General features: G+C 33.0%; 4 protein-coding genes across 11 annotated transcripts; 1 reads left to right on the forward strand and 3 right to left on the reverse strand.

The window, feature by feature from the left end:
• Positions 1 to 331: 331 nt before the first annotated feature.
• Positions 332 to 5,542, reverse strand: LOC107273254 (ATP-binding cassette sub-family B member 5). 2 transcript variants are annotated; one of them, XM_025090626.1, is made up of 15 exons: positions 5,435 to 5,542; positions 5,157 to 5,360; positions 4,934 to 5,095; positions 4,679 to 4,862; positions 4,446 to 4,621; positions 4,118 to 4,369; positions 3,869 to 4,030; positions 3,597 to 3,800; positions 3,260 to 3,498; positions 3,030 to 3,177; positions 2,614 to 2,808; positions 2,110 to 2,316; positions 1,899 to 2,054; positions 1,540 to 1,789; positions 332 to 1,453 (listed from the first exon to the last, which is right to left on the reverse strand). In XM_025090626.1, exons 1-15 carry the CDS (start codon positions 5,507 to 5,509, stop codon positions 1,440 to 1,442), a joined length of 2,628 nt encoding a protein of 875 aa, XP_024946394.1. In that variant the 5' UTR covers positions 5,510 to 5,542; the 3' UTR covers positions 332 to 1,439. The 2 variants fall into 2 exon arrangements, with proteins under 2 accessions (XP_024946394.1, XP_024946393.1); XM_025090625.1 differs by having other exon boundaries at positions 332 to 1,789.
• A 55-nt stretch (positions 5,543 to 5,597) lies between these two features.
• On the reverse strand, positions 5,598 to 7,431 carry LOC112495180 (phosphatidylcholine translocator ABCB4-like). Its single transcript, XM_025090627.1, has 7 exons — positions 7,299 to 7,431; positions 7,036 to 7,226; positions 6,687 to 6,932; positions 6,412 to 6,583; positions 5,996 to 6,295; positions 5,812 to 5,904; positions 5,598 to 5,755 (listed from the first exon to the last, which is right to left on the reverse strand). Exons 1-7 carry the CDS (start codon positions 7,362 to 7,364, stop codon positions 5,600 to 5,602), a joined length of 1,224 nt encoding a protein of 407 aa, XP_024946395.1. The 5' UTR covers positions 7,365 to 7,431; the 3' UTR covers positions 5,598 to 5,599.
• On the reverse strand, positions 7,161 to 9,558 carry LOC112495181. 2 transcript variants are annotated; one of them, XM_025090631.1, is made up of 6 exons: positions 9,247 to 9,558; positions 8,815 to 8,954; positions 8,365 to 8,521; positions 8,095 to 8,214; positions 7,684 to 7,796; positions 7,161 to 7,389 (listed from the first exon to the last, which is right to left on the reverse strand). In XM_025090631.1, exons 1-6 carry the CDS (start codon positions 9,452 to 9,454, stop codon positions 7,366 to 7,368), a joined length of 762 nt encoding a protein of 253 aa, XP_024946399.1. In that variant the 5' UTR covers positions 9,455 to 9,558; the 3' UTR covers positions 7,161 to 7,365. The 2 variants fall into 2 exon arrangements, with proteins under 2 accessions (XP_024946399.1, XP_024946398.1); XM_025090630.1 differs by lacking the exon at positions 7,161 to 7,389 and having other exon boundaries at positions 7,553 to 7,796.
• A 141-nt stretch (positions 9,559 to 9,699) lies between these two features.
• Positions 9,700 to 23,615, forward strand: LOC107273289 (uncharacterized protein PFB0145c). Of its 6 annotated transcripts, XM_015751339.2 has the most exons (41): positions 9,700 to 10,072; positions 10,295 to 10,477; positions 10,562 to 10,758; positions 10,844 to 10,859; positions 11,329 to 11,411; positions 11,506 to 11,692; positions 11,923 to 12,132; positions 12,222 to 12,404; positions 13,076 to 13,129; positions 13,618 to 13,653; positions 13,732 to 13,854; positions 14,338 to 14,427; positions 14,550 to 14,606; positions 14,693 to 14,830; positions 14,975 to 15,070; positions 15,158 to 15,289; positions 15,391 to 15,501; positions 15,562 to 15,657; positions 15,739 to 15,873; positions 15,948 to 16,040; positions 16,128 to 16,223; positions 16,288 to 16,350; positions 16,422 to 16,508; positions 16,587 to 16,733; positions 16,819 to 16,914; positions 17,188 to 17,250; positions 17,324 to 17,419; positions 19,670 to 19,753; positions 19,827 to 19,970; positions 20,204 to 20,251; positions 20,324 to 20,421; positions 20,512 to 20,716; positions 20,808 to 21,083; positions 21,145 to 21,291; positions 21,355 to 21,600; positions 21,762 to 21,842; positions 21,919 to 22,056; positions 22,122 to 22,310; positions 22,412 to 22,659; positions 22,739 to 23,000; positions 23,083 to 23,615. In XM_015751339.2, the coding sequence occupies exons 1-41, from the start codon at positions 9,854 to 9,856 to the stop codon at positions 23,302 to 23,304; spliced, it is 5,475 nt and encodes a 1,824-aa protein (XP_015606825.1). In that variant the 5' UTR covers positions 9,700 to 9,853; the 3' UTR covers positions 23,305 to 23,615. The 6 variants fall into 6 exon arrangements, 5 of the variants coding, with proteins under 5 accessions (XP_015606825.1, XP_015606829.1, XP_024946391.1 ...); XM_015751343.2 differs by lacking the exons at positions 11,923 to 12,132; positions 12,222 to 12,404; XM_025090623.1 differs by lacking the exons at positions 10,562 to 10,758; positions 10,844 to 10,859.
• Positions 23,616 to 23,646: the final 31 nt, after the last annotated feature.

Here is a 23,646-nt window from a genome sequence, read left to right on the forward strand (position 1 = left end):
CACTTATTGATGTCGGGTAAAAATATTTCAACAATAGGCTGTTTCAACAGTTGTTGAGAAGTTCTATAGTTCCCGGGCTCGTTCTAAGGGTTCTAAGGTGAGTAGCGGAGAACCTCTGCCCGCCATGCTACGCGTCCGTGTTCCCGTTTAGCTCGGCTACGACGGGATTCGTATTGTCGACGGAGGCGATGATCACGAAATCCTACTCCCGGACTCGCCGCTACGATTTAGCGCCATGCTTTTGGTATCGCCTAAACCCGGAGCGTTGTGCATCTCCCCACTCATCTCTACCGAAAATCGTAGCGTTGTGCATCTCCCTACTGATCTTTGCCTGTGTCCTTGGTATCTCTTTCTGCGCGGACCCCACCACTGCCATTCGGATTCCAGTATTGTTAGTGTTCAATGAGGTGGGGGGAATGGAACTGACTTTTGATGTGGATTAGTATATCACGTGGACAAGAGCCGGAAGCGAGGGAACTTTGCACCCAAAAATGTCCTTCTAGAAAGCAATGTCACTCAATTCATTGCACTAACTTGAAACCTTCCGACAAAAAGACTTTTCCTGTGGAGCCCGATTTTTGAATCATTGCTTAGAAAATATATAAAACAGCAGTGAATATCGACAGTGACGGCCTAGAAACATGTCATGACGTCACGACAATACCTTTGCCGTTCCCTACCCAAAACTTATCACATTGTTGCATAGAACCAACGATGAAAATCGAAAAAAGGGGCACGCAGCAAAAGTTTTATGCATATCAACTTTACTCCTTAGCACTGGGACTTGCTACCGTTCAGCGAAATTCGAGATTTTTGGATGCGATACGGGGAGCTGGCAATGAGCCGTATTGCTTCGCCTAAAACTTCAGCCTTTCACCACAGCGAGCGGTAGTAGTAGCACGGATAGTGCCAATATGCGCCAGTGGTGCTCATTCCTCTCAAGCTATCTTCAGTTAGATGTTCTTTATACATATTAACTGTAAATTTTCATATTAATACACGTGCCACTACGTTTACTCAATCACAATGTTGAATCTCTAGAGTGTAAAGCAGATTTTAAGTACAGTAGAGAAAAGTGTATAGGGAATCTTTTCACTTCCACGTAGCCAGCTCTTGAGCATCACTAAAGCATGACGTCACAATAGCGTGCAAAAGTATAGTCGCGTGTCTCCACGACTTGCCACAATGCACGGCAGCACTGTCAATTTGAACTTTGGCGATCAGTTCCATTCCCCCTTAACCAATCGGATTCAAATTTACAGGAAGAAAAAAACCATAAGAAATTAGGCGGAGCAATACTATTTGCAAATGTCAGACAATTCCTGTTTAAAAGTTCCACAAGTACAAAATTAACTTTTTGGCAAAGATGAATGTTTAAAACACGACCGCATGGTTGAAGTGTTTGTGCTTCAAGGCAAATCTGCTTGCCACAATACTTTTTATATTTTATTTTCTGAAACGTATTTAAGAAATTCATTGAAATTAAAACTGCTTTAATTTAATTATCGCTATTTTCCATTTCCGTTTTCAAAAACTCACTGTTCGTATAGAATTCAGGGAAAAGCTCGTTTTCATTGTTAAATGTTACGAAACTGTGGCCAATTTTGTTGCAAAAATTTGTATAAGATCCTTGCGCGGTCATTAGTTGTTCATGAATTCCAATTTCTTCTACACATCCACGGTTCATAAAAAGTATGCGTGAAAAAAGTTGTACAGCTGAAAATGGATCATGACTCGAAGCAATGCATGTTCGATCGATGGTTGCTGAGAGAATTGCTTTTCGCAAAATCTATAAGAATTATTATAATTGTCGTAAGTATGATATCGTTGAATTAGTGAAAAATGATCATTATGTTCTAATTTAGTATCAATAAGTATCTGAAAATCTTTTATATTACCATTTCGGTCTCAGGACTTTCAGCTCGTGGTAAATTTTCAAGCAATAAAATTTTTGAATTACGTAGAAGCGCTCTTGCCAGTGACAACCGTACTTTCTGACTTATTGTCAATGAAACTTCAGTCTCGTCTAAAACCGTATTGTATCCCTGAAAAAACTGATTTTAAATATTATCATAAAATGAAAAAGATAATCTAATCATATAAACTTACGTTAGGTAAGGACATCACAAAATCATGAAAATAAGCAGCTTTTGAAGCAGCAACAATTTCGTCAATTCGTATTCTTCGTTTCAAGTTACCGTAAGCTATATTTTCAGCAATGGAACGTTTAAAAGGTATCGAGTCACCTTCTACCAATCCGATCAACGATCTTAAATTATTATCATTGAAATTTTCATGGCGTTCACCATCCAAAAACTACGTGAAAACAAATAGATATAAAAAGTCTAAGAATAAAATTGTGTACTGAATAGACCTAATAAGACCTATACTTATTAAATAATTCTTTAATTAAACCCAGATAGCCAAAAATGACTTCCCTGAAATATCCCAGCATATTGCTTGCATAATAAGAGCATGTTTTGCATGATGCTGTGGTTTTAATTTTAATATTCTGGAATATGAGATTTTTGGCTATTAGGGTAATCGCTAAACCAAATATAAATTTTAAATAATATTTCAATAATCCCAAAAATCGTTTATTCGATATCTTACTATATCCCCCGAAGTCGGTTTGTAAAAATGTAAAAGTAGCTGTATTGGTATTGAAACACCGGAAGAAGGGCAGCCAACAAGTGCGATGCTTTCCCCATTATTAATCTGAATGGTAAAGTTTAGCAACTTTGGAAGTCCAGAATAAAGGGGATGTTCAAAGGATACGTTGTTAAAATTAATATTTCCACTCAACTTCTAGAAAGCAAATCAATTAGAATATTAATAAATGCTTAAGAATACATTATACATGAGTAAGGATGTAGACACATATAGTAAAAAAGGTCACATTAAATACAATAATTTTATTTTTAGCAGTTATGCGTCTCACGTCTACCAATTATTCTAGTCAACCGACCGTTTTAGAAAATTTTATCAAGCTGGCCTTCTTTACTACACGTTTTTCCATAATTAATTACCGTTTTATAATTTCTATTGTAATTATTTAAGGGTGATTCTATTATTTTAAAAAGCTTCACTGCGGCTATCTGTGCCTTTATAATGTTTGGTGTAAAGACTGCCAAATGTCCCACCATAAACGTTCCTAAAATAATAGCTTCTGCTACCCTGAAATACACAATTTATACAATCAATCACTTTTAACGATAAGTCGCAGGTTTTATGTATTAATAAAATTTGTATAATTTACTTAAAAACCTTTCCTATCTCGATCTCTCTATTCCTAAGCATATATCCACCAAAAAACATTGACACTGCGTATACTATTGCGGGCGATGCTGTACAAAATGCATGCACGAAAGCTAAAAGGTAAACCCTTTTTTGATTTACTAGTAGTTTACGCAGTTCTTCATGGTAACGTTCAAAAAATGCATTTTCTAATGTCAGTGCGGCTATGCATCTAATATTTGAGGCAGATTCCAAAATAATCTGTTTGTAAACAAAATAATTGGTTATGCACATGCATAAACACTATCGATCACTGGTTTTACTAATAAAAATATAGTAAAGTAATACTGTAAAAGTACCAATTTAAGTTTGTTTAACTGGGTAGAATTACGAAATGATTGTTGTAACAGCAGAGTGTTGTAATATTTCAATACTACCAAAATAATTGGTGTAAAGACAAGAATCGCCAGACCCAATTTCCAGCTGTACATCATCGAGAGTATAATACTTACAGTCAACGATGTTATTGCTTGTATTAAAAAAATTAATCGTTGACCGCATGCCTGAAGTAATAATAATAATTATGATATTTGTTCTTTAATATCTGATAAAAATCCATTATCACTCATACTTGTTGTATTTTTCTTGCATTAATTTTAAGCAAAGTATTAATTTTATTTAATTCATTAGTTTCATTATCAAACCATTCCAGGTTTTGATGTAAAATTTTCTTGAGGGTATATTTTCTCATTCTAGCAGTCAACTTACTTCCTGCCATATTAACCATGTAATCCTGTTATAATAGAAAATATAATTATGATCATAATTGCTAATTTTTATTATATGTATAAGGGATACAAAAGTGGATATTTTTAGATACCTGAATAATCGTACAAATACCAGAGACCAAACCAGCTACCATAAACATACTTGTAAAGAAATTTAAACGCACTTGCAATTGCATGCCATTATGCAATGCAATTAAGCTCAAAGTTTCACCAAAAAGTACTGCATATATTGGTAAGCTAAAGCCTAAAATTGCTGCTGCAACACTAGCAAGCAATAATTGAAGCCATTCCTTGCGATTGTAGTAAAGAAGTTTCATGGTGTTTGCAAGTTTGATATCCTTTCTCTGAAAAATTATTATATCATAATATAAAGAAATATGTAAAGCTGATAGTTTATGTTCCATCACATGAAAACTGTACCATTATATGATCAGCTGTAGGAATATCAGTAACTTGAAAGAAGACAGGATAGCGACCGATGCGCACTAATTCTGTTTTCAATAATTCTTGATAACTTCTTCCCAAAAAACTTGATGCATGTTGCATAGACCTCTGAGGAATTTTTTGATTGTATTTACATTTTGCCACAGTGCTTGCTGTAAAGAACAATTATTGATACTTAGCCTGTATAGTTTGATTTTCAGAAAATTTACTTTTATTATCAAAGAATTCTTTCTGTTCTCCAATCATTTTCTCTGCTTCTGGATGAGTCTGTATTATCTCATTCACCGTAGAATATTCTTCAGCGATGCCATCGTACAAGTACACAATTTTGGACACTTTCCTTAGTATCAGCGGATTTCTAGTTGTTACGATTATCGTAAGATTTTTGTTTACCTAAAACAGTAAGCAACGAAGTTATATAATTTCTTGGTCATTAAAAAAGAGAGAGTCTGAGTTGAACTTACGGATTTGATAGACTCAAAAATCGCATCTTCGGCTGCTGGAGTCAAAGCTGACAAAGCGTTGTCCATTATCAGAATTTGTGGTTTTCTGTACAGAATTCTGGCAAGTGCAAGTTTCTGTCTTTGATCTATCGGCAAATCTTCGGTAAGCGGTGTATTATATTTCTGCGATAGAAAAATTTTCGGTTATTTTTGTACAATTAATTATTCAAGTATAAATATTTACTTCTGTTAGGCCTATTATGGAAGAATGTATGCCTGCTATTTTGGCAACGATTTCCATATATTCTAGAGATTTCAATGACGAGTGACATGTAATACATTCTTCTAAAGTTGTACCAAATAACACAGGACACTGTTGAACAAATCCAACATAATTTCGTAGCCCGTGTAAATTTCTGTGCTTCACATCAAAGCCGTCTATAAAGATCTGATTAAAATAAAATATTTTATAAAATTCAGTCCTAATCAAATTCGTAATGTTCCATACTAAAAATATTATACCAATCCAGATTCAGGATCATAGAATCTATGTATAAGTCTAAAGCAAGTAGTCTTTCCAGTATTTGGGCTTCCCATCAGAGCTACAGTCTGTCCTTTATAAATAGTAAATGATATTCCTTTTAGTACCTAACATAAATATATCATTATACATAATAGGTAAAAGAGTTAAGTAAATATAAATTTGTTAACACTTGCGAGATCGTTATGTAGTGTATAACGAAAGAAAACATTTCGAAAAGAAATCCCCACTTCCGTTTTTGCAGCGGATACGTGAACATTCGTAATTTTCATTTCTGAAGTATTTTTCATCATGCCTATAATCTACATATTTGAAATTTAATTAAGCAGTTCTTGATTCTTTTTATTAATACTAATACCTTTCTTGAAGCAGCATTTGATTTTTCAATTATATGTAAATATTGTGGCAATTGTAATGTATGCAAAACACAAATTTGCAAACAAAAAAATACCTGTAATCCGAAATATCTTTTATGAAATTTGTGACAAACCTTATTTAATACAAAAATTACGAATAATCTGAATATATATCATAATACCTACCACTATTAATGTTGCCACTGTATAACTTTGTTCAATCTTCAATAAGTTGACGCCATACCACAAGGCAAAACCGTACATGGAGTACATGAGAAACCAAATAATCGCACCAACGATACCATTAATAGTACCCTTTGTGGTTTCACAATTTTCTACCAGTACAAGTTTTTCCACATATTTTTTAGATTCGTGCGATTCGCCAGAATAAGCCAAGACAGTGCGAATATTGGTCAGACACTCTTCTGCAATCAATTCTGCTGGTTTGTAAAAGAAGTCCTCTTGCTCGCGCATATATTCATTTGCCTGTATAATTGAAGCTGCGTTAATTATATGTCTAATTTTATATTACGTAATTAATAAAGTTAATTCACTCCGCAAGCATAACGCATGCGAGTTCTATTATGTGATATCATAATCACCCATTTAGCTATGCAAATAATAACTGCTATTATCGGTAATATAACAAGCAGTGTACCGGCTAATTTAGAGCCATAATATAATGCAACTAAAATACAATTGCAGGCGGCAATTGTACTTGATACAAACATTCCAAGCTTCTCGCCCAATCCTGACTCCAGATAACTTGTATCTCTAGAAACAACAATTTCAATAATTTTTCAGAGATCACCATAAGTCGTAGGAAAACATAATCGTAATGATGATCGTTTTGTATAAAATATAGTAATTTTTCTACCTGATACTCCTGGAGGCCAAATCTTCCGGATTTTGAGAATCAAACCATGCGATATTCTGACGTAATAAAACTTTGAAATGAATCTGTCTCGCTTGAATTGATTCATTAATTGCAGCATGATTAAGGCAAATGATAAATATCATTGTAAAAATCATTTGGCAAATTGCGAAAAACAAGGAGTAAATTGCGAAATTCAACGTCTCTTTGGCCAGTTCCTTCGAAGTACCTCGAAATTGATCATTGTATCTGGTGAACGGAAATTGCAAGAATTTAAAATTCCAATAAAAATGATTTTACTTGGTACACTTTAGACCAGTACGTAAGCCTGACTTACGATATGTATAATTACCCTCTAAATCCCACGGGAAATTCACTCGTTTCATTAATACCTTTAATGGCATTATGTATATGATATTGTACAAAGGATTCAGCAAGATTTCCGTATAGAATTATTGTTCCAGGAACGCAAAATCCACTTAAAATTGCAGCTAGTAATCCGATTAAAGTTAATACAACATCGGTCCAGCATCCAAACCAAAACTGATGAAGAAAAAATTAATGTTAGAGTCTGCCATAATATCACCCTTTAAATTACATGAATAAGTATATTACCTGAGGAAACGAGTATCTTAATTTAGGATAATAATCGACGCTTCCTACGTTTGAATGTCTCTTCATTCTAATAAGTTTCCGTATTTTTAACCTGTTACGCGCAAAAGAAGAATGTGCATATGTTTGACATAACAGTTTGTTAGATCTCCATCAAAATCGCTTTCTATTGTTATCCGATTACAGTCATTAATTGATTTTCAATTAAAGGAATCATGAAAAATTACAAATATTATTCAATCTGTATTTATTATCGTTACAAGTAGTCCTATTATATGCCCATATATTTAATTAGGATTTTTATTATGTAATATTACTTGCACGCGTAGTGCAATGTTGCTGTTTCCGTTAATGGCGGCAAGGAAGTTGATCTAAGATTTTTATTTACCTTTGGTGTCTGTCCGTAAATCAACAACCAATTCATCAGACGTTTGTTGTGAGTTTGTCTGACAATTTTCAAAAAGTAATGATACCATCCATTGTCAAAATCAAAATTGCACCCTAAAAGTTTATAAAATTTTCTCAAAAGTTCAATAAACAATTATTAATCTGTCCGCAATCACTTAAGATGCGAATATACATATATGCGTTTCCTATTGCTATGCAACAAGCTATGCTTTATGTATGACATCACATCGATTTTATATTAAAAAGTTAGTACATTCAAAAGTTCACTACCAATACTGGGAGCATAGTTGTATCCCTTTTTATCTGCACATAACAGAAGGAGATACAACCATTTTCACAACACTGGGATTGAATGTCCAAACGATCCTAAATTATATAAAGTTGAACTAACCTGCTTGATAAAGAACATCTAGACACGAGAAATCTTTCTTCGACGGGTTATTTATAAAATGATAAAAAGCTATACAAATAGCATTTTTTCCATCTTTTGTTTTTAATCCAGGATTAGCTCCTGGAATAAAGTACTTTATTGAATTTATAATTTTTTTAATTTTAGATAATCCCCATTAACGTCCAATAATGCAAGAATGCACTAGACTCTTGTACTTTTACATCAATGGGCATTAATGGATTAATACAAATTCTATAAATAAATATATACCTTTTGATAACATATACTCCACTAAGCATGTGTGACCATAGTAACAGGCACAATGAAATGGCGTAAATCCCGTAAATTCGCGTTTAACATTCATTAAGTGTGGACAATAATTGACAAGTTCAATACATCTAATGGCGCAATGAACGTTATAGCATTTCTGTTACGAGAAATATATAATATTTAATGCGCTAATCAAAATTGCGTCATTAATTATACAATTTGGATACGATTTTTCATTATATAGTAGACTTAGCCGTGGAAACTGTACCACTACTGGACACCACATAAGAAATCATTTTGATCTCTCTTGCACGCATTCTAATCTGTAAGGTTGTCCACGATTGGTACAGTGCCCATAATTGGGCCTATAATTTAATTATTATGTCACTTAATGTAAGATGCATTTCCCTGCAATAGAAAAGTACATGAGGTGTATGGTAATAAACTTACACTAGCGACAGCATATAACTCTGCGTGAATATTCCTGTGGTTAAGTAGAATTTTACTTCTAATTACTGCATCTATGTCAATTTCTTTTTTAGAATACTTAGTGCCATTTTCTGTAGTACTTTGTATTATGTGATCTCGTTCTGAAAATCGAAGTAAACTTAAAAATAAATAAACAATATAAACTTTTTTCAGAAACATCAAGTGAGTTACAAGAATAAATTATTTTTTAATAACAAAGACAAATTACAAGATTTTATGTCAGTATGTTCAGTAACTAATCTTTGACTATGTTTTAAATGTCATACCCTTCATATGGTTATCTTTAACCTATATAGAAAATTATATAATTTCAAAATCAACCACTAGTTATATACTTTAACAGCAATTAAAGCATTTTCTTTATAATGTAATGTATATAACTGTAGAACGTACTTCTAAATCGGTAAAGCAAACTCGACATAATGGCGATAATCAGAAATACAGTGCCCATGGTAATTCGTTGTATGTTTATAGAAATTATCGAATCTTGTATCAATGCAATAAGAATTTCATAAATAGAAATACTATCATCCTCGATAACGTCAAATGAATTCATATTACTATTTTGAACAGGAGTAAGACAGTGATCACGACGTTTCATCCATCGGTTTGTAATCAGTTATTTCCGCCATTTTCCAGTCACGCGCAACTTTATCGCGCATAAATTATTGCCTCCATCTATATTATTGTTCCTTTATGTCTGTTCCTAACTTGTCCATCTAGAGTCGATGCCATCAGAGGGTAAAATCAACGTCAAAAAAAAACAAGAAGAGAACTCTGAGTCACTATTCTTCTTACAATCTATGTATTTTATTCAACTAGGTGGTCATTTCGGGACGACTGCCGTTCACACTCCCGATAGCGCCATTTGCCATGAAAATGGCGAGTTAGTGCGCTAGTTTATGTTACTTTTTGACAGTAAGCGCATTATTATACAGGAGTGTAAAGAGAGAGGAAGAATTTGAGGAACATTTTTTTGGTTTTCAATATTGCATCGACTATGTATTCTCCTGATGGCAATGTCAAAGGCTCAGAAGAAGATTCAACAAGCAGCGCAAAGGCTGTCAGCGGGCCTTGTACAGCGATCGATGTTAAAACCGGTGCCATTTGTGGTCAGACGGAAGGTCTTTATATTCTTGATGAGTTTCGTAAACTTTATGAAGCTCGTTTGAGAAATGTTGATGAAGAACCAATTGATACCGATGCCGATCGGACATCGGTAAGATTTCTATTGCTTCTTCGTTTTGGAGCGTTTCTTACTTTCTTCTACTCCATTTCCTCTGGCGTTATACTTTGATCATAGCAGCTAAACTATTTTACTTCTGGGAGCTTTGTTGTAATAGAAATTCTGTTTTTTTTTTTATTTTCTTATAATGTATATTATTTTATTTTCCATAATTCTAGTTGAATGATGTTAATGTTTATTAAATTATAATTTTAGATGAAACTACAAATAATGTCAGAGTGGGTTAAAGATTTAGACGAACAAAATGTAATGCTTGTTCGGACTGTCGAAGAATTAGAACATGCTGCTTGTACCAGAGTTACAGTCTTGGAAGATAAGTTAATGCATTCATCTAGTATAGCTGCTGATAGTATGACGCGAGCTTTACAGTCCGATGAGGTACTGAAAATATGTATTAAGATATATGTACATGTTAGACAAATTAGAATTGATGTTGATTTAGCTTATTAATGATCTTGTTAGAATCTTACTTTACTCACAAATCGTATTGGACAATTGGAGAAGGATGAGGAATCTCTTCATCAAAGAATTGAATTCCTTCAAAGCGATATCAGAGGATTGCTTGAATTGATAAGGCGTGCACGACGTGAAAACTATTGGAGCACTGATGGAATAACATTCTTTGAAATTCGGCCAAAAGATATTCCTTCTGCAATAGAGTATGTTGCTCTAACATAACTTAGATTTTGTGATATGAAGTTTGAAATATGCATTAAGCATACAACAAAATGTTTATACTTTCAGCTGCTCCTGTAACCAGGTAAATTCAAATGTGACAGCTGACAAGAAAGTGAAACTTATTTTAGAACTAGGACGAGGTCTTGTTTCTGAAGGACCTCCAGAATGTCCTCTGAACAGGGCATTTTGTGACTGTTCTTTATCTTGTCAGCCTACAGTCTGCTTTCCCTGCGATTCGGAAACTTTACCACTTACTTTTTGATCCATTACTATTTCATGCTCCAATCATATCTTTGCTTTCACTTTGAACATTAATAATTATTTAAATTCTTCATTTGCAACCCTCCTTATAATTGAAAAAATTAAAATTATATACATAAACCTCGACAAATGAATTGATTGGAAATTATTAATAAATAATTAATTTTTTAAATTTACCAATTATCATATATTGTTCGGTCGTCATTAGTTAATTTTAGGACGCATATTAAATTGAGTTTTATTATCCGCATTTATATATCATCGATGATTAACGATGAATCTTGATATAGGACAAAGATACCATGGAAGAAAACATAGAATATTACAAACTCCAGTTGGAAAAACTAAAAAAGAACGAAAAGAAAGCTCAGGCGTAAGTGTACATAGGAAAAACATTTTCGACATACCTTCACCTAATTATAATCAGTTTATTCAAGAGCTATTATCTATCATACGATGTTTTTCAGATGTCGAGCAGAGCTTGAAGAAAAATTGGCTGATCTGAACAAAAAGGTCACAATAAAGGACGAGACAATCAAAAAATATATTTTCAAGCTTCAGAATCTAAGAGACAATCTTAAGAGTCATCCTCAGCTGTCAAACCAAATTATTGTAGAATCTTCTACAGTCAGTGTGGATGACTTTGATTCTGACGTGAGTAATATAATATTTTATATAATTAAAATATATCCCATAAGTAATAAATTATTTACATAACTATAAGTCAGAAACGAAAATGTATCTATCACAATATTATTTGTTCATTCATACACTTGTATCCAAACGAATTCTATTTAACAAGTATGTCAATACATCGGACCTGTATAATTGTTGAATGAAGTATATTGCAAGGAAAACTCAAGAGGATTTATCTTACTATACAGACTGACACGCTAATAAATGCAGTGGAATGTGCCTTAGTATCAAAAGATTTGAACATCGAGGAGTTAACTGATCAGCTACGCGATTGCCAAATAAAATTGGACGAAATAACTCAAGAAAAGAATGATGAGATTAAACGACTACGCATACAGTTGGACGAGCAACACAAAAGGTTGCAGACCCTTGAGTGCCAGCTCCATTGTCTGGAAAAAGTTTGTGTCTTGTACTTGCACTTGTACTATGTGAAGATTGCACGAATACTTATCCATGCCCACCTGGACGGTGATATTCTCACGCCTAGGAATCAATGGAAAGCCGCGAAGTCCTGACAATGGAGGTAGCCGAGAAGCATGATCTTGTGATGGCATTACGCAAGGAAGTAGCGGACCTCGAGGAGCAGTGTCGCCATGTAAATATGCAAACTCATTTTAAGGACGACATCATTAAGGAGATGAGACGTGAACTGAGACAGGCTAGGATGAAGGTGCGTTCGTCTTGGACAATTTTGATATTTTTCCTCTTGCCTTCCCATTTTCCATCGGCAACCTCCACAATGGAAATCATCGTTTCCAGCAGACAATGACTTGCCATACCCCATCAGCCTGCATGCTGAATCCTCCCTATGAAAATGTTACTCCAAAAGATATGGATACTTCGTGGAATCGTTATGGGAAATCTATGAGAACACCTATCGGCCTATGCCGCAAATATTACACGGAGAATCAAATTAAACCTATGAACCATTTGTCGATGTTTAACTCAGATCAGATTTCAAAACCTGATACGATTATCTCGATGCCTTCAACGCGAAGAGAAACTTCGTTTGATCGTTATAAAGCTCTGCGTGATATGGATAAAGAAATATTAAATTCTACAAAGAGACTGTCACCTCCTTGTAAGGATTCACGAAAGGAATGCTCTAAGTCCGTTGTCTTTTGTAATTCTCCCCGATCCATTCAGCCATGTTCGAATTTCAAAGAACGCGAGTAACTATATTCGCTGTTTTATCCATCAGTTATACTGTCCACTGATACCTTATTAATTAAAGAATTTATCCTGTGAAAGTTGACTATATTTTACTCATTGGAATATAATGTTGATAAGTTTTTTTACAATATAGTGGATACTTACTTTACTTCAACTTTCTTGTTTTAGGACACATGCTCTTCTCCCAGAAAAGTGCGCATCAAGGCAGAGCCCTGTTATGAGGTGCGTATTATTGTGACATATGAAAAATCTAAAACAAACTATTGTTAAATATTATTATTTCTGATAGAGAGATTTCTCATTGTGCTCGGATAATTCGTATCCCTCTTATAAGGTATATCTTTGTCAATTATTAAATGTACGAGATGGATAACTTCTCTGTATCCTAAAATCATATTAATAGTCCATTGGCTCCGATTTGCAAGAGCGCTTTCAAGAAACTCAATGCCAACTGAAAAATGTGTTGTGCCTATTGACTTCAAAGTGTGACGAAATTAATGAACTCAAGAAAGAACTTGCTATGCAAAAGGAAAAGTCATTGAAGCTTTCGAATATCCTTAAAAACTTGCATCTCATTAAAAATTCAGGAAAGGTAGTAAGAAATGATTATCATTTAAAGGGGCATTATCATTCTAATTATAATTAATCTATATATGCAGTAATTATACAATGGTTTTATTATATCAATAAGAATTTCTATTCTGTTTCAGGAAGATGAAACGTGTAATGCTTCTGCTTTTCAAAAGGTATTTCCTTTATAGGTTAAATGTAATTTTAATAAGTAGTCTCTCATAACTGTTGTAATGAAATAATTTTCGTTTCAGGATAAAATTTTGTCATACCTATCGAATACAAAGATACTCATGCAACAGGAAAAAAAGACTCTTCTTGAACTGAAATCAGAGTTAGAGAAAATTCTTGATGAATTTAATATGAAAGAGAAAGAGGTATTTAATATTCTCCATGTAATTTTTAAATACTTGAAAGAGGAGTGCAAAGACATTAGTTTTTTTTTCGTTACTCGATAACAATTTTAAAGAGAATAGCCATCACACTGTCAAATTAAGATAACAGAATGAAATTTACTTCATAGGTCTTTGAACAAGACATAACAAAAATTCATGAGAAATTGCAGGATATTGAAAAATTGCTTCAGAAATACAAGAGCGAAGTAATTGACCATGTAAGTTTTTGAAATCCATGGTCTTGTCTTACTCAAAAAATCTTCAAGGCGCGAAATGTTTTCAATATTTCACAAGCAATGGTAGTACAATATTTTTCAGTATTCTGTAATACCACGAAGAGATTACAAGGGAGATCTATTAACATAATGCACGTATTCAACAAAATTATATACAGCAATGTACTGAGAGAGATCAGTCTGAGAAAGGTATAGACCTGATCACTCAAGTAAACTCATTTGATTGCAGTCAGAATCAAGAGATGGTATGAAAAACTGCATTGATGACGAAGAATCTAAGCTTACTCACTTGGAGAATACTCATCAAAATTCTTGTAGTGTGCGTATGATGTTTGAATTTATTTATTACTCTAAATTGAGCAAGAAAAACAGCCTGTTGCTCATTAATTTATCACGCTTGAAATAAATATTATAAATACAAAATAACTATGTCTATTTCAGCCTGAAAAGTGCAATGAAAATCAACCAAACGATACTTGCAATTCACCAGATACTTTGGTAAATATGTGTGGTACAAATATTAATATTGTTGAACAATGAAAAAGGCGACAGCAATTCAAGGTAATAATATATTTTTTTCTTAGACAAATGTAGAGATCATCAAGCATTTCCGAATGATGGAAGAATTTCGTGTTTGTACTGTGGAAGCTCAAGCAGCAACAGAGGATTTGCGTGAAGAAATGAACAATGTCATTGCAACCTTACATACTCGTCATCATAAGGTTTGTGTGAAACGGAATAATCCTGTGGAGTGATGTTCTTTCTAAATTATTGGCATGAGTTAAGCTTCTCTATGGTTTTACCTATCGCAGTAAACTATACATTGTTTAAGTGCTTGATTGTTAGTAATCTTTTTAAAATTTCAGTTTACGGAGCTTAGCGAAGCAGTTCATCAAGCTCAGGAACAATTAATAAAAACAAGACAAAATATATCAGAGACTATTAATCGGTTGGAATCACAGGTATGACTTTTTGTTGGATGTAAAGTTTTGTATTTCTTATTACATCGTTTGAATTCGATCGTGTACAATTTTTATATTTTGAAATAGGGACTGGAGCAAGCAGAGTATTTTGCTGAGATCGCAAAAGGCGAATTAAAATTGAAAGATATAAAGAATGAAATTAATCAAGCTAGATCCGAGATTACTCAATGTATTAATACGGTTCAGGATAATGTTCAGGTACTCTTAATTAATCTTGTGTATTAGTTTTCTTTGCTATTCTATTTTTATGTAACTCAGATGGATAGTTGTACATTAAATTTAAATTATTGTCTTATTAGCAATGCAGTTCGAATGAACTCTCTAAGACACATACGTATGGTGATCTGCTCGTTGATGTAGTGGAAGAAGTTGAGCAGATAGTGTGCAATTTAGAAATGTGTCAATCCCAGGTAATATATCTCGTATATAATCATTAATAATAGAAGTAATCCACTTGTTAATAATTACAGAATTTTAACGCAACATCCGAACTTTTCAAGTGGAAAGAACATTTGTCTACGATAGAAGTCAACTTGAGTAACATTCAAAAGAACACGGATACAGTAGTAAGTGTTCACTGTCTATAAACATATAAATTAATCTGAGATGGAATTTTAGATTACTATAAACATTGAAATTTATTATAGTTGCTAGAGAATACAATTGCTCAGAAGATGTTTTGTGAGAAAGCTGAACGACTTGATAATCTTAAGGACGAATTGGATTGTGCTCAAACGAAGATGCAAGATGCCCTGGAAAGCATTTTGAATGCTAGAGAAAAGGTAATCATCCTATTCAGTTTAAAAATACTGACAAGTCAGGATACTCGTAATTAACTTAAAAATGTTCATTATAGTTAATAAATCAGTTGCAAAAGGATGACACAACAAACGAATGGAAATGTCATGCGACTGAATTACAGAACCAGGTTGGCATTCTCGAAAAAAAGGTAAGTCTTCATAAATTCTAATAGAATATAATAATATTGACAAGTAGGAATATGGATCGCAACATACATTTATCTCCTTTCATTTAGATTGTAGCGCATAGGGTAGTAGAGGGAGACCTTCGAAGAAGTCTACGGTGCAGTGAAATGCAGCTTAAAAAATCGATGGATCTTCTTGAATCTTTTGTAAGTCGAACTTGTTAAAACGATTTTTTACTTTCTTAATTATATTATACATTCTGTATTACAGAAACATGGTCATAGCAAGTCGGATGGATCACACTTAAATTCGCGTCATTTGATACAGCGTGAGGTAATACAATACAAAATATGATAATATAAATAACAAGAAAATAATATAATGGTAAAATTCTTTATCTTCAGAATATACCCCAATCTTGTAAATCGTTACAATCTTCGGTATTTTCCATGACAAAAACTCTGCAAGAACTTACCGAATTGAAGAACATGGTACGTACCAAATTTTTCTCATTTCAACAAAAAAAGAAGTATTTTGTATTGTTGTTGTGTCAATGGAATATATTGTAGGTCTGTCAAGGATCATCGCACCTCAGCTTGCCAATAGATGTTGAAACGGGAGCCAAAGATTTTTGGAATAAGTACAGTGAAAAAATTGAGCAGTGTTTACTGGAATTTGAGGAACTTCAAAATACCTTGATATCCAAGGATACTCTCGTAAGTATTCAAATTCAGTTAATACAGGTAACAATAAATCTATCGTACATGTTATTCTATAATGTTTTCTTTATATGTGTAATAGCTGAACAATAAAGATGAAATTATACGGATCCAAAAAGACTCGATAGCAATGACGCAGACCGAGTTAAAAGATCTTCATCAAAAGCTACAAGATAAGGTAAGATTTATCAATAGGCATTTTTGTACGGCAACTTTGCGTTGAATGATTATTTATCTGAACTCATGCATCCGCTCGCACGTTCCATAATTCTTTATAAAAAGTGCACAAGAGTCCTATATAATTATATAGAAGATTTTTTTGTAAAAAATTCCCAAGAACCGTGTATATACGGTACGTATAATTACAATCGTATCATAACAATGTAATATAGACTATAAAAAGGTTACGGATCACAATATCTAAGACGATATTCTTGCTATTCTTTTGTAGATTGATGTGCAAGGTAGTATTATATCTCAGTACGAGAAGGAGAAAAAACATTTAATAAAGCAGGTCCGTATAGATGAGTAATAAGTACATTTTTAAATCGGATTATCAGTAGTATTAATTATTATTGAATTTGCAGAGTGAACTCCAGACTCAAACTATCGCGAACCTGCAGGATGCTGTGGTCGAAGCAAAAAGAAAATTAGACCAAATGGCAAACAAAAGCAGCACTGAAGTGAGTGAAGCCTGGATTTCAGTTCCTCCTCCGGTTTTTAATAACCACAGAAACGTGCACGACGTTTGATGCTAGTACAGCAATAACTAATAACCGATCTGCCCGTTTGATCTTTATTAACATGGAACACGAGGCTAACTCCTTGGCTTGTATATAATATATAAGTGAATTCAGTACTTAACGGTACACAATATAGAAGAGTGTGCTAACATAGTCGATACTTCTAAAAAGACTTTCAAACTAAACAGGACCTTATGAGACATGGAATTAACTCTTTTGTATGCCATATCGATTTATAATATGCCGTCAGTATTTTAATTCCTAGTAGATTCTCCCCCAACGCAATTCAATCACTTCTCAAGAGATAACTAATTCGTAAAATTAATCCTTCAATAACAATTATTACAATTTATTCGTGTAATCAACTGTACAAGGTGTTCAGACATATGTATATACAACAAATGTCACTTTTCTATAAAGCCTTAACTGCACCTGCAAAAATCAGACAACGTAAATACTACGCCAGTGGGCATCCGTACTCAGTCGGCGCAGTTAAGAGTTAAGAAATGTATAAACTATATCTAGTTTTAAAAACAATTTTCTTCTGTCCCTGTAAGAAATTCATCAAAAATAGCTTCGTTCCTTATACATGTAGTCAGCCATTCTTGCCATGTACCTTTCTCTTTGATTCCGTCCAATAGTGGCAAACTATCAGGGTGTTTATACAGACAGTTTCAATATGATTAATCTTTCAGTGGTGGCGCGTGGTCTAATAGGATTGTTAGATGTATATTTCTTAAGGCAAGAAAGAAGGCTCCACCATTGAAAAGTTAAAACAATACAAAGCATTATGTCACACCGGTTTCAAAATAATGACACGTTTTACTATATACATACATACATGCTCTCATAGAAACGACACTATTCATTTAATGGATATAGCAGTTCCAATATTACTAATTGTTTCTTGTACCTATTATATAGTTGTGCCAAATTTAATATTGACATTTACTGTACTAGATATTACCTAGACAGTTGGAAAAGGATAGTTCTTTGAAGATTGACATAACTAATAGCGGATATTATTGTTCTTGAAAAAAACTAAATAATCAATTTACCTTTTATTAATAATATTTAGACGAGCTCGAATGTATAATTCAACGTATAAATAGTTCTTGCGGTATTTTATACGCGGTGATCATAATCATTATCGTGCATCTAATAATACTTATTTTCATGACTGCAGGTAGTAAAATTGTAATACTATATGGCACTGAGAAATCGTATAGCCAATGAGACTATAAATTTGTATATTTTACAAATATTAATTTATAATATAAGTGTATTAAAAATAATAATGAGAATAATCGTAATAGCACAAATCGATGCTTTATGAGTTAATAGAATCTATAGGTCCTTCAAATTATTGTGAACCTATTCGGTACAATTTATTATTAGGAATAGACAATGGGATTATCATCGATTATTGTAATAGTTATCCCCTTTAATATTGATATAATATGAATGATATACAATAATTTTATCTTGTCATTAGCCAGGAAGCTGTGTATGGATGTTATGTGGTTTAGATTAACACTATTAGCGTTATTGAATATGAGATCTAGAAACTTTGTTAAATTTCAACGTCAATTTATAGTGAACTTCAATATAATATTTTTTAGATCCCAATTATAAGGAAACAATATTATTAATTATAAAGTGTAATGGTACGAATGGTAGTATATGGTACTCTCGAATTTTCAAAAAAAAAAATGTATTATAACGATCATCGAGTACAACAAAATCTGTGGATCTTTGTATATTTTATGAATAATAAGAACTTCTAATAGATATTTAAAAATGTATTGCGTATTGTGTATTTTGTATTTGTAAAACAAAAATTGTGATTATGCGCACATTCTTCTATTATGTCGCAATAATGTATATGCATGCTGTGAGGAAGATAATTCCATATGGTTTTTGTGTGACGTAAAGGATTTTGTTCCGTCTGTTTACAAAAAAAAAAGGGAAAGTGGAGAATCTGAAATATTGTGATGCATTGCAAGCATGTGGCATTCCAGAAATGCAGATCGCTTCGAAGTGGATGAGCACTCATAATTTTATGCATGGTATGTATGTTAAGTGCCATTCAATAACGTAATTATGTCCATACATGAAAGAATGTAATTTATCCAAGCTAGTTTGCATAAATAATTGCTAAATAATTTCGTAAACTTAACTCTTTTTCAGCTTTTGGACAAGGATGAAGCAATTCGAATAATGAGTTTGTACCTTGCAGAAACACAAAATCAGTATAACGAGTGTTTTACAGAGGTGAAATAAATATTTATAAATATGTACACTTTACTTATTTAGTTAATAATCATTGCTATGCTTTTTTATACAGGCTGCAGAACAGGGATCAATACTAGAAGTTCATCGGGATGCAATTGACACATTACAAAAGAAGATAAATCGTATAGAATACGATGCATGTATGCTGGTGGCGTTAATCAATCTGATATATCATTTTATTTTAGCTCACATACAGGTATGCCATATATTTGAATTAATAATAAAGCTGTATCTTATATATATGTTTGCTATTCTTTGGAATAAATAAAATCGTGAGAAACAACGAGATATTATTGCAGTATTATAAATTAGTCATAGTTATGTGTATGATTTAACGCAATCTAATTTACTATGTTTAACCGATATAAGAATACTCATTTTTTTAGGTCCCTAATCTCTAATCTATGTGTATTGATTTATTATTTTTAGGAGCAACTACAATCCCACGTTTGCAACCTTGATATGCTGAGGATTAAGGTATGCGTGAGAGAGTTACATTAAAATTGTACATTGAAATGGATCACTGAATGATTATTAATTTGGTTGTAGACGGATACCCTTGTTAAGTCTAAGAAGTGTCTTGAGGAAAAATATATGAATATCAAACAATTGTGGCACGAGACAGACCGAGAATTACGGGAACTAAAGTGAGTATTCAGTTGCTACAGTTTCTGTAAAATAATTATATTAGTTTCAACAATCTACAATATACATATATATAAAACACCTTTTTTCAGATCAGCAAAAAGAGATTATAATGTAAAGTATTGTCAAACTGAAATTGTAAATGTCGAAAAAGTATACCGCTCTCAAGGAACACTGTGTGAGAAAGATGTTCGAGATTCATGTACTTCAACTATGAATGAAGAAGTTCATGAAATCAACAATGAATCGTCGATGAAGGAAAAAGAATTAAGAAAAAAAATAATTTTTTTGTCTCAGGTACAATTTGTAGTAATAAATTATAATATAAAATGATAAGATACTCTTTTAATTGTATTTTTAATATCTTTTCTATATTTGGATATCCCAGGAGAATGAAGAAATAAAGAAACAACTGTGCAAGTACCAATTGGATTTCGAAATATTGGAAAAGGAAATGAATTTTGAGAAAGTCAAACCGCAAGAAGAATTAAAGACTATGAAAATGGAATTGGAACAAACGAAAAATGAAAATGAAAGACTAATAGCTGAAATTGGTGAAATAACTGCACAGGTAGAAGTTTTGGTGAAGACATTACAAACCACGAAAGAGAAATCAGAAAAATTGGAAAAGCAGTTTAAAAATTCAGAGATTTCAGAGAAAAAGGTAAATCTTAATTGTTTTGAATTCCTATATGTATTGACGTTTTCTTTTTATTATGTACAAGATTGAAAGTTTGAAGCGAACGAACGAGATTCTAATGAAGGACTTGGAAAGTTTACGTATGCAATTTGAAGATACCCAAATAATACTTACAACGTCTACGAATACTATAAGGAATTTACGAGATGACATAAATAATAGGAAGGAAGAAGTATGCAAAAATGTGTTATGAAATATTGAAAACCTGTCTCAATCCTTATGTTATGCTTACTAGGTGGAGATTCTGCGGAACCGAATTGCATTCTGTGAAAATATAAAGAATGAACAGGCTCGTGTTATCGAAAATCTGGAGGCAAAATTGGAAGTAAATGAACATGAATCCAGTGAATGTCTTTGTGAGCTCAATAGTTCCAAAGAAATGCTGTGTGTCCTGCACGATCGGATTTCGTCACTGAAAAGCTTATTGAAGGAGAAATCTGATATGATGGCTACACTTGAGGCAGATTATGAAATGTTAAAGGTATGCTTCTATCTTGTATATCCTTTGTTTTATATAAGCTTCATCATTAACGTATTACATTAAAATAAGCTGACTTTAAATGCAGAGGATAGCAGGTAAAAAATGTGTTTGATTATAATAACTGAACATTTTTAATCAGGGTCTTACTTGTCATGTTACAGAATTCTAATGTCATCCTGACAAATGAGAATGAAATGCGCGAGAACAAAGACAGGGAAAATATATGCGAGCTAAAAAAGAAGGTTAATTATTATTACATTCACAAAGTTAGTATGTGGCATCAGTATACTTTATTTGATAACTTCATTATTCTTGTAGTTGAAGGAAATTCAGTTGAAACTTTGTCATATGGAGGAAAATTATCTGAGAGCAACTGAAGACTTTAATAAAAGTCAAGTTATTGTAATGGAAGCAGCAAAGCGAGAAGTCGATCTGCAAGAAACAATAACAACAATGGTAAGATTCACTTGATAAGATTATATACATTCAATATGGACAATTATTAATTCAATTGTTTCCAGGAAAAGGATTTCCTTTTAAAGCTGACAAACGCAGAGGGAGAAGAAATGAGACTGCAAGATTTAGTAGAAAAGCTCAATGAAGAATTAGGAGAGCTACGGAATGAACTTTCTGTCAAAAATACTAAAATACATCAAGCTCGGTGCAACTGCAAATCGCATCTTGAGCGTCTAGAAACATTACAGCAGGATGTGAGCAAAATAAATACCTTTAATCATATTCCTAAAAGTAGCAATTAATTCTAACTGGTACTAATATTTTTATTTATCTTGACCTATATTCTTTTTTTCAGGTAAATGAAATGCATAAGTGTCTGTGGGATCTTAGACAGGAGTGTCAAATCAAAAGTAAATCTTTGGCCAGTATATCGGCCGAACTAAGTGAAACAGCTGCAAGCCGATCACAGCTGTGCAATGAATCGCATCATTTGGTTTCCAGCATCCGAACTTGGATGCAGCAACAGAAAAAACTAGTTGAGAACCTTGCATCCAGATTAAAAACTAAACAGGAACAACTTGTACGATTTGGATTTGAAAAGAAGTATGAGCCTGATAAGAATCAAACTTAATATTCATTAATTACCTTGTAACAATTGTAAATTATTAATATCAATTCCCAGAGCTCTTTTAATGGCACTCCGAGAATTCAGACGTGCAAATGGAGTCCTTACACAACGATTAAGAAGAACTCACCTCAGGTCATCCGGAATCTGTAAAGGAAATAGGACACGAGGTGTAATACCAACTATGGGATCATGTCGCATAAATTCACCATCACCGTCGCCCACATCGACCTCATTTTTGTCTTATGCTGTTCCAATTTATTGCTCAAACATGGAGTCAGATTTACCCAACAAAGTTTACTCTCGCCTGTCTGTCCAGGTCTGTATATTTTATGTGTACTCGTTATGAAATTTATGTTTTTCAAATATTTGTTTATCAATTACCCTATATTACTACATAGAAATGCTCATCTGTGGGTCCCATAAGGAGCACTCGACGATGCTCCGCAGCGTGTGCTGGTAACTCTTGGTGGTTTCCAAAGATGGAATATCTTACCAAAGAATTACGAAAGAATAATGAATGGTGGAGTGGAAATAAACATTTCATAGCAGATACAATAGAAAACCAACCAAGTTTTGACGAGAATCGGGATTGCGGATACCAGTCATCTACCAGCAAATGAGTGGATAGTAAAAGAAACAGATCAACGTAATTATGATCTTCTGTGGTTGATCTGGCAATTGCCGTATTCATTTTTTTATTACTCTCAGGTGTCCTTGAATTTCCACTTTGGATAAAATGCATTGAATTGTGCGAGACTTTGCACAATTGCGCTCACATATCATACTATATATTCCGATCGGCAATCGGTAGAATTAAATTTCCAAGACTGTTTTCCAACGGCAGTGAACTTTTAATCACGATTTTATGTAATTTCTCTTTTATATGCATATTAACGAATACGTTTGACAAAGTAAAACTGTACACAGTTAACTAGCGTGTAAATTGTAATCAATTATTTTCT

This window comes from Cephus cinctus, unplaced genomic scaffold, assembly GCF_000341935.2.
Source record: "Cephus cinctus unplaced genomic scaffold, Ccin1 Ccin1_scaffold1553, whole genome shotgun sequence".
NCBI lineage: Eukaryota > Metazoa > Arthropoda > Insecta > Hymenoptera > Cephidae > Cephus > Cephus cinctus.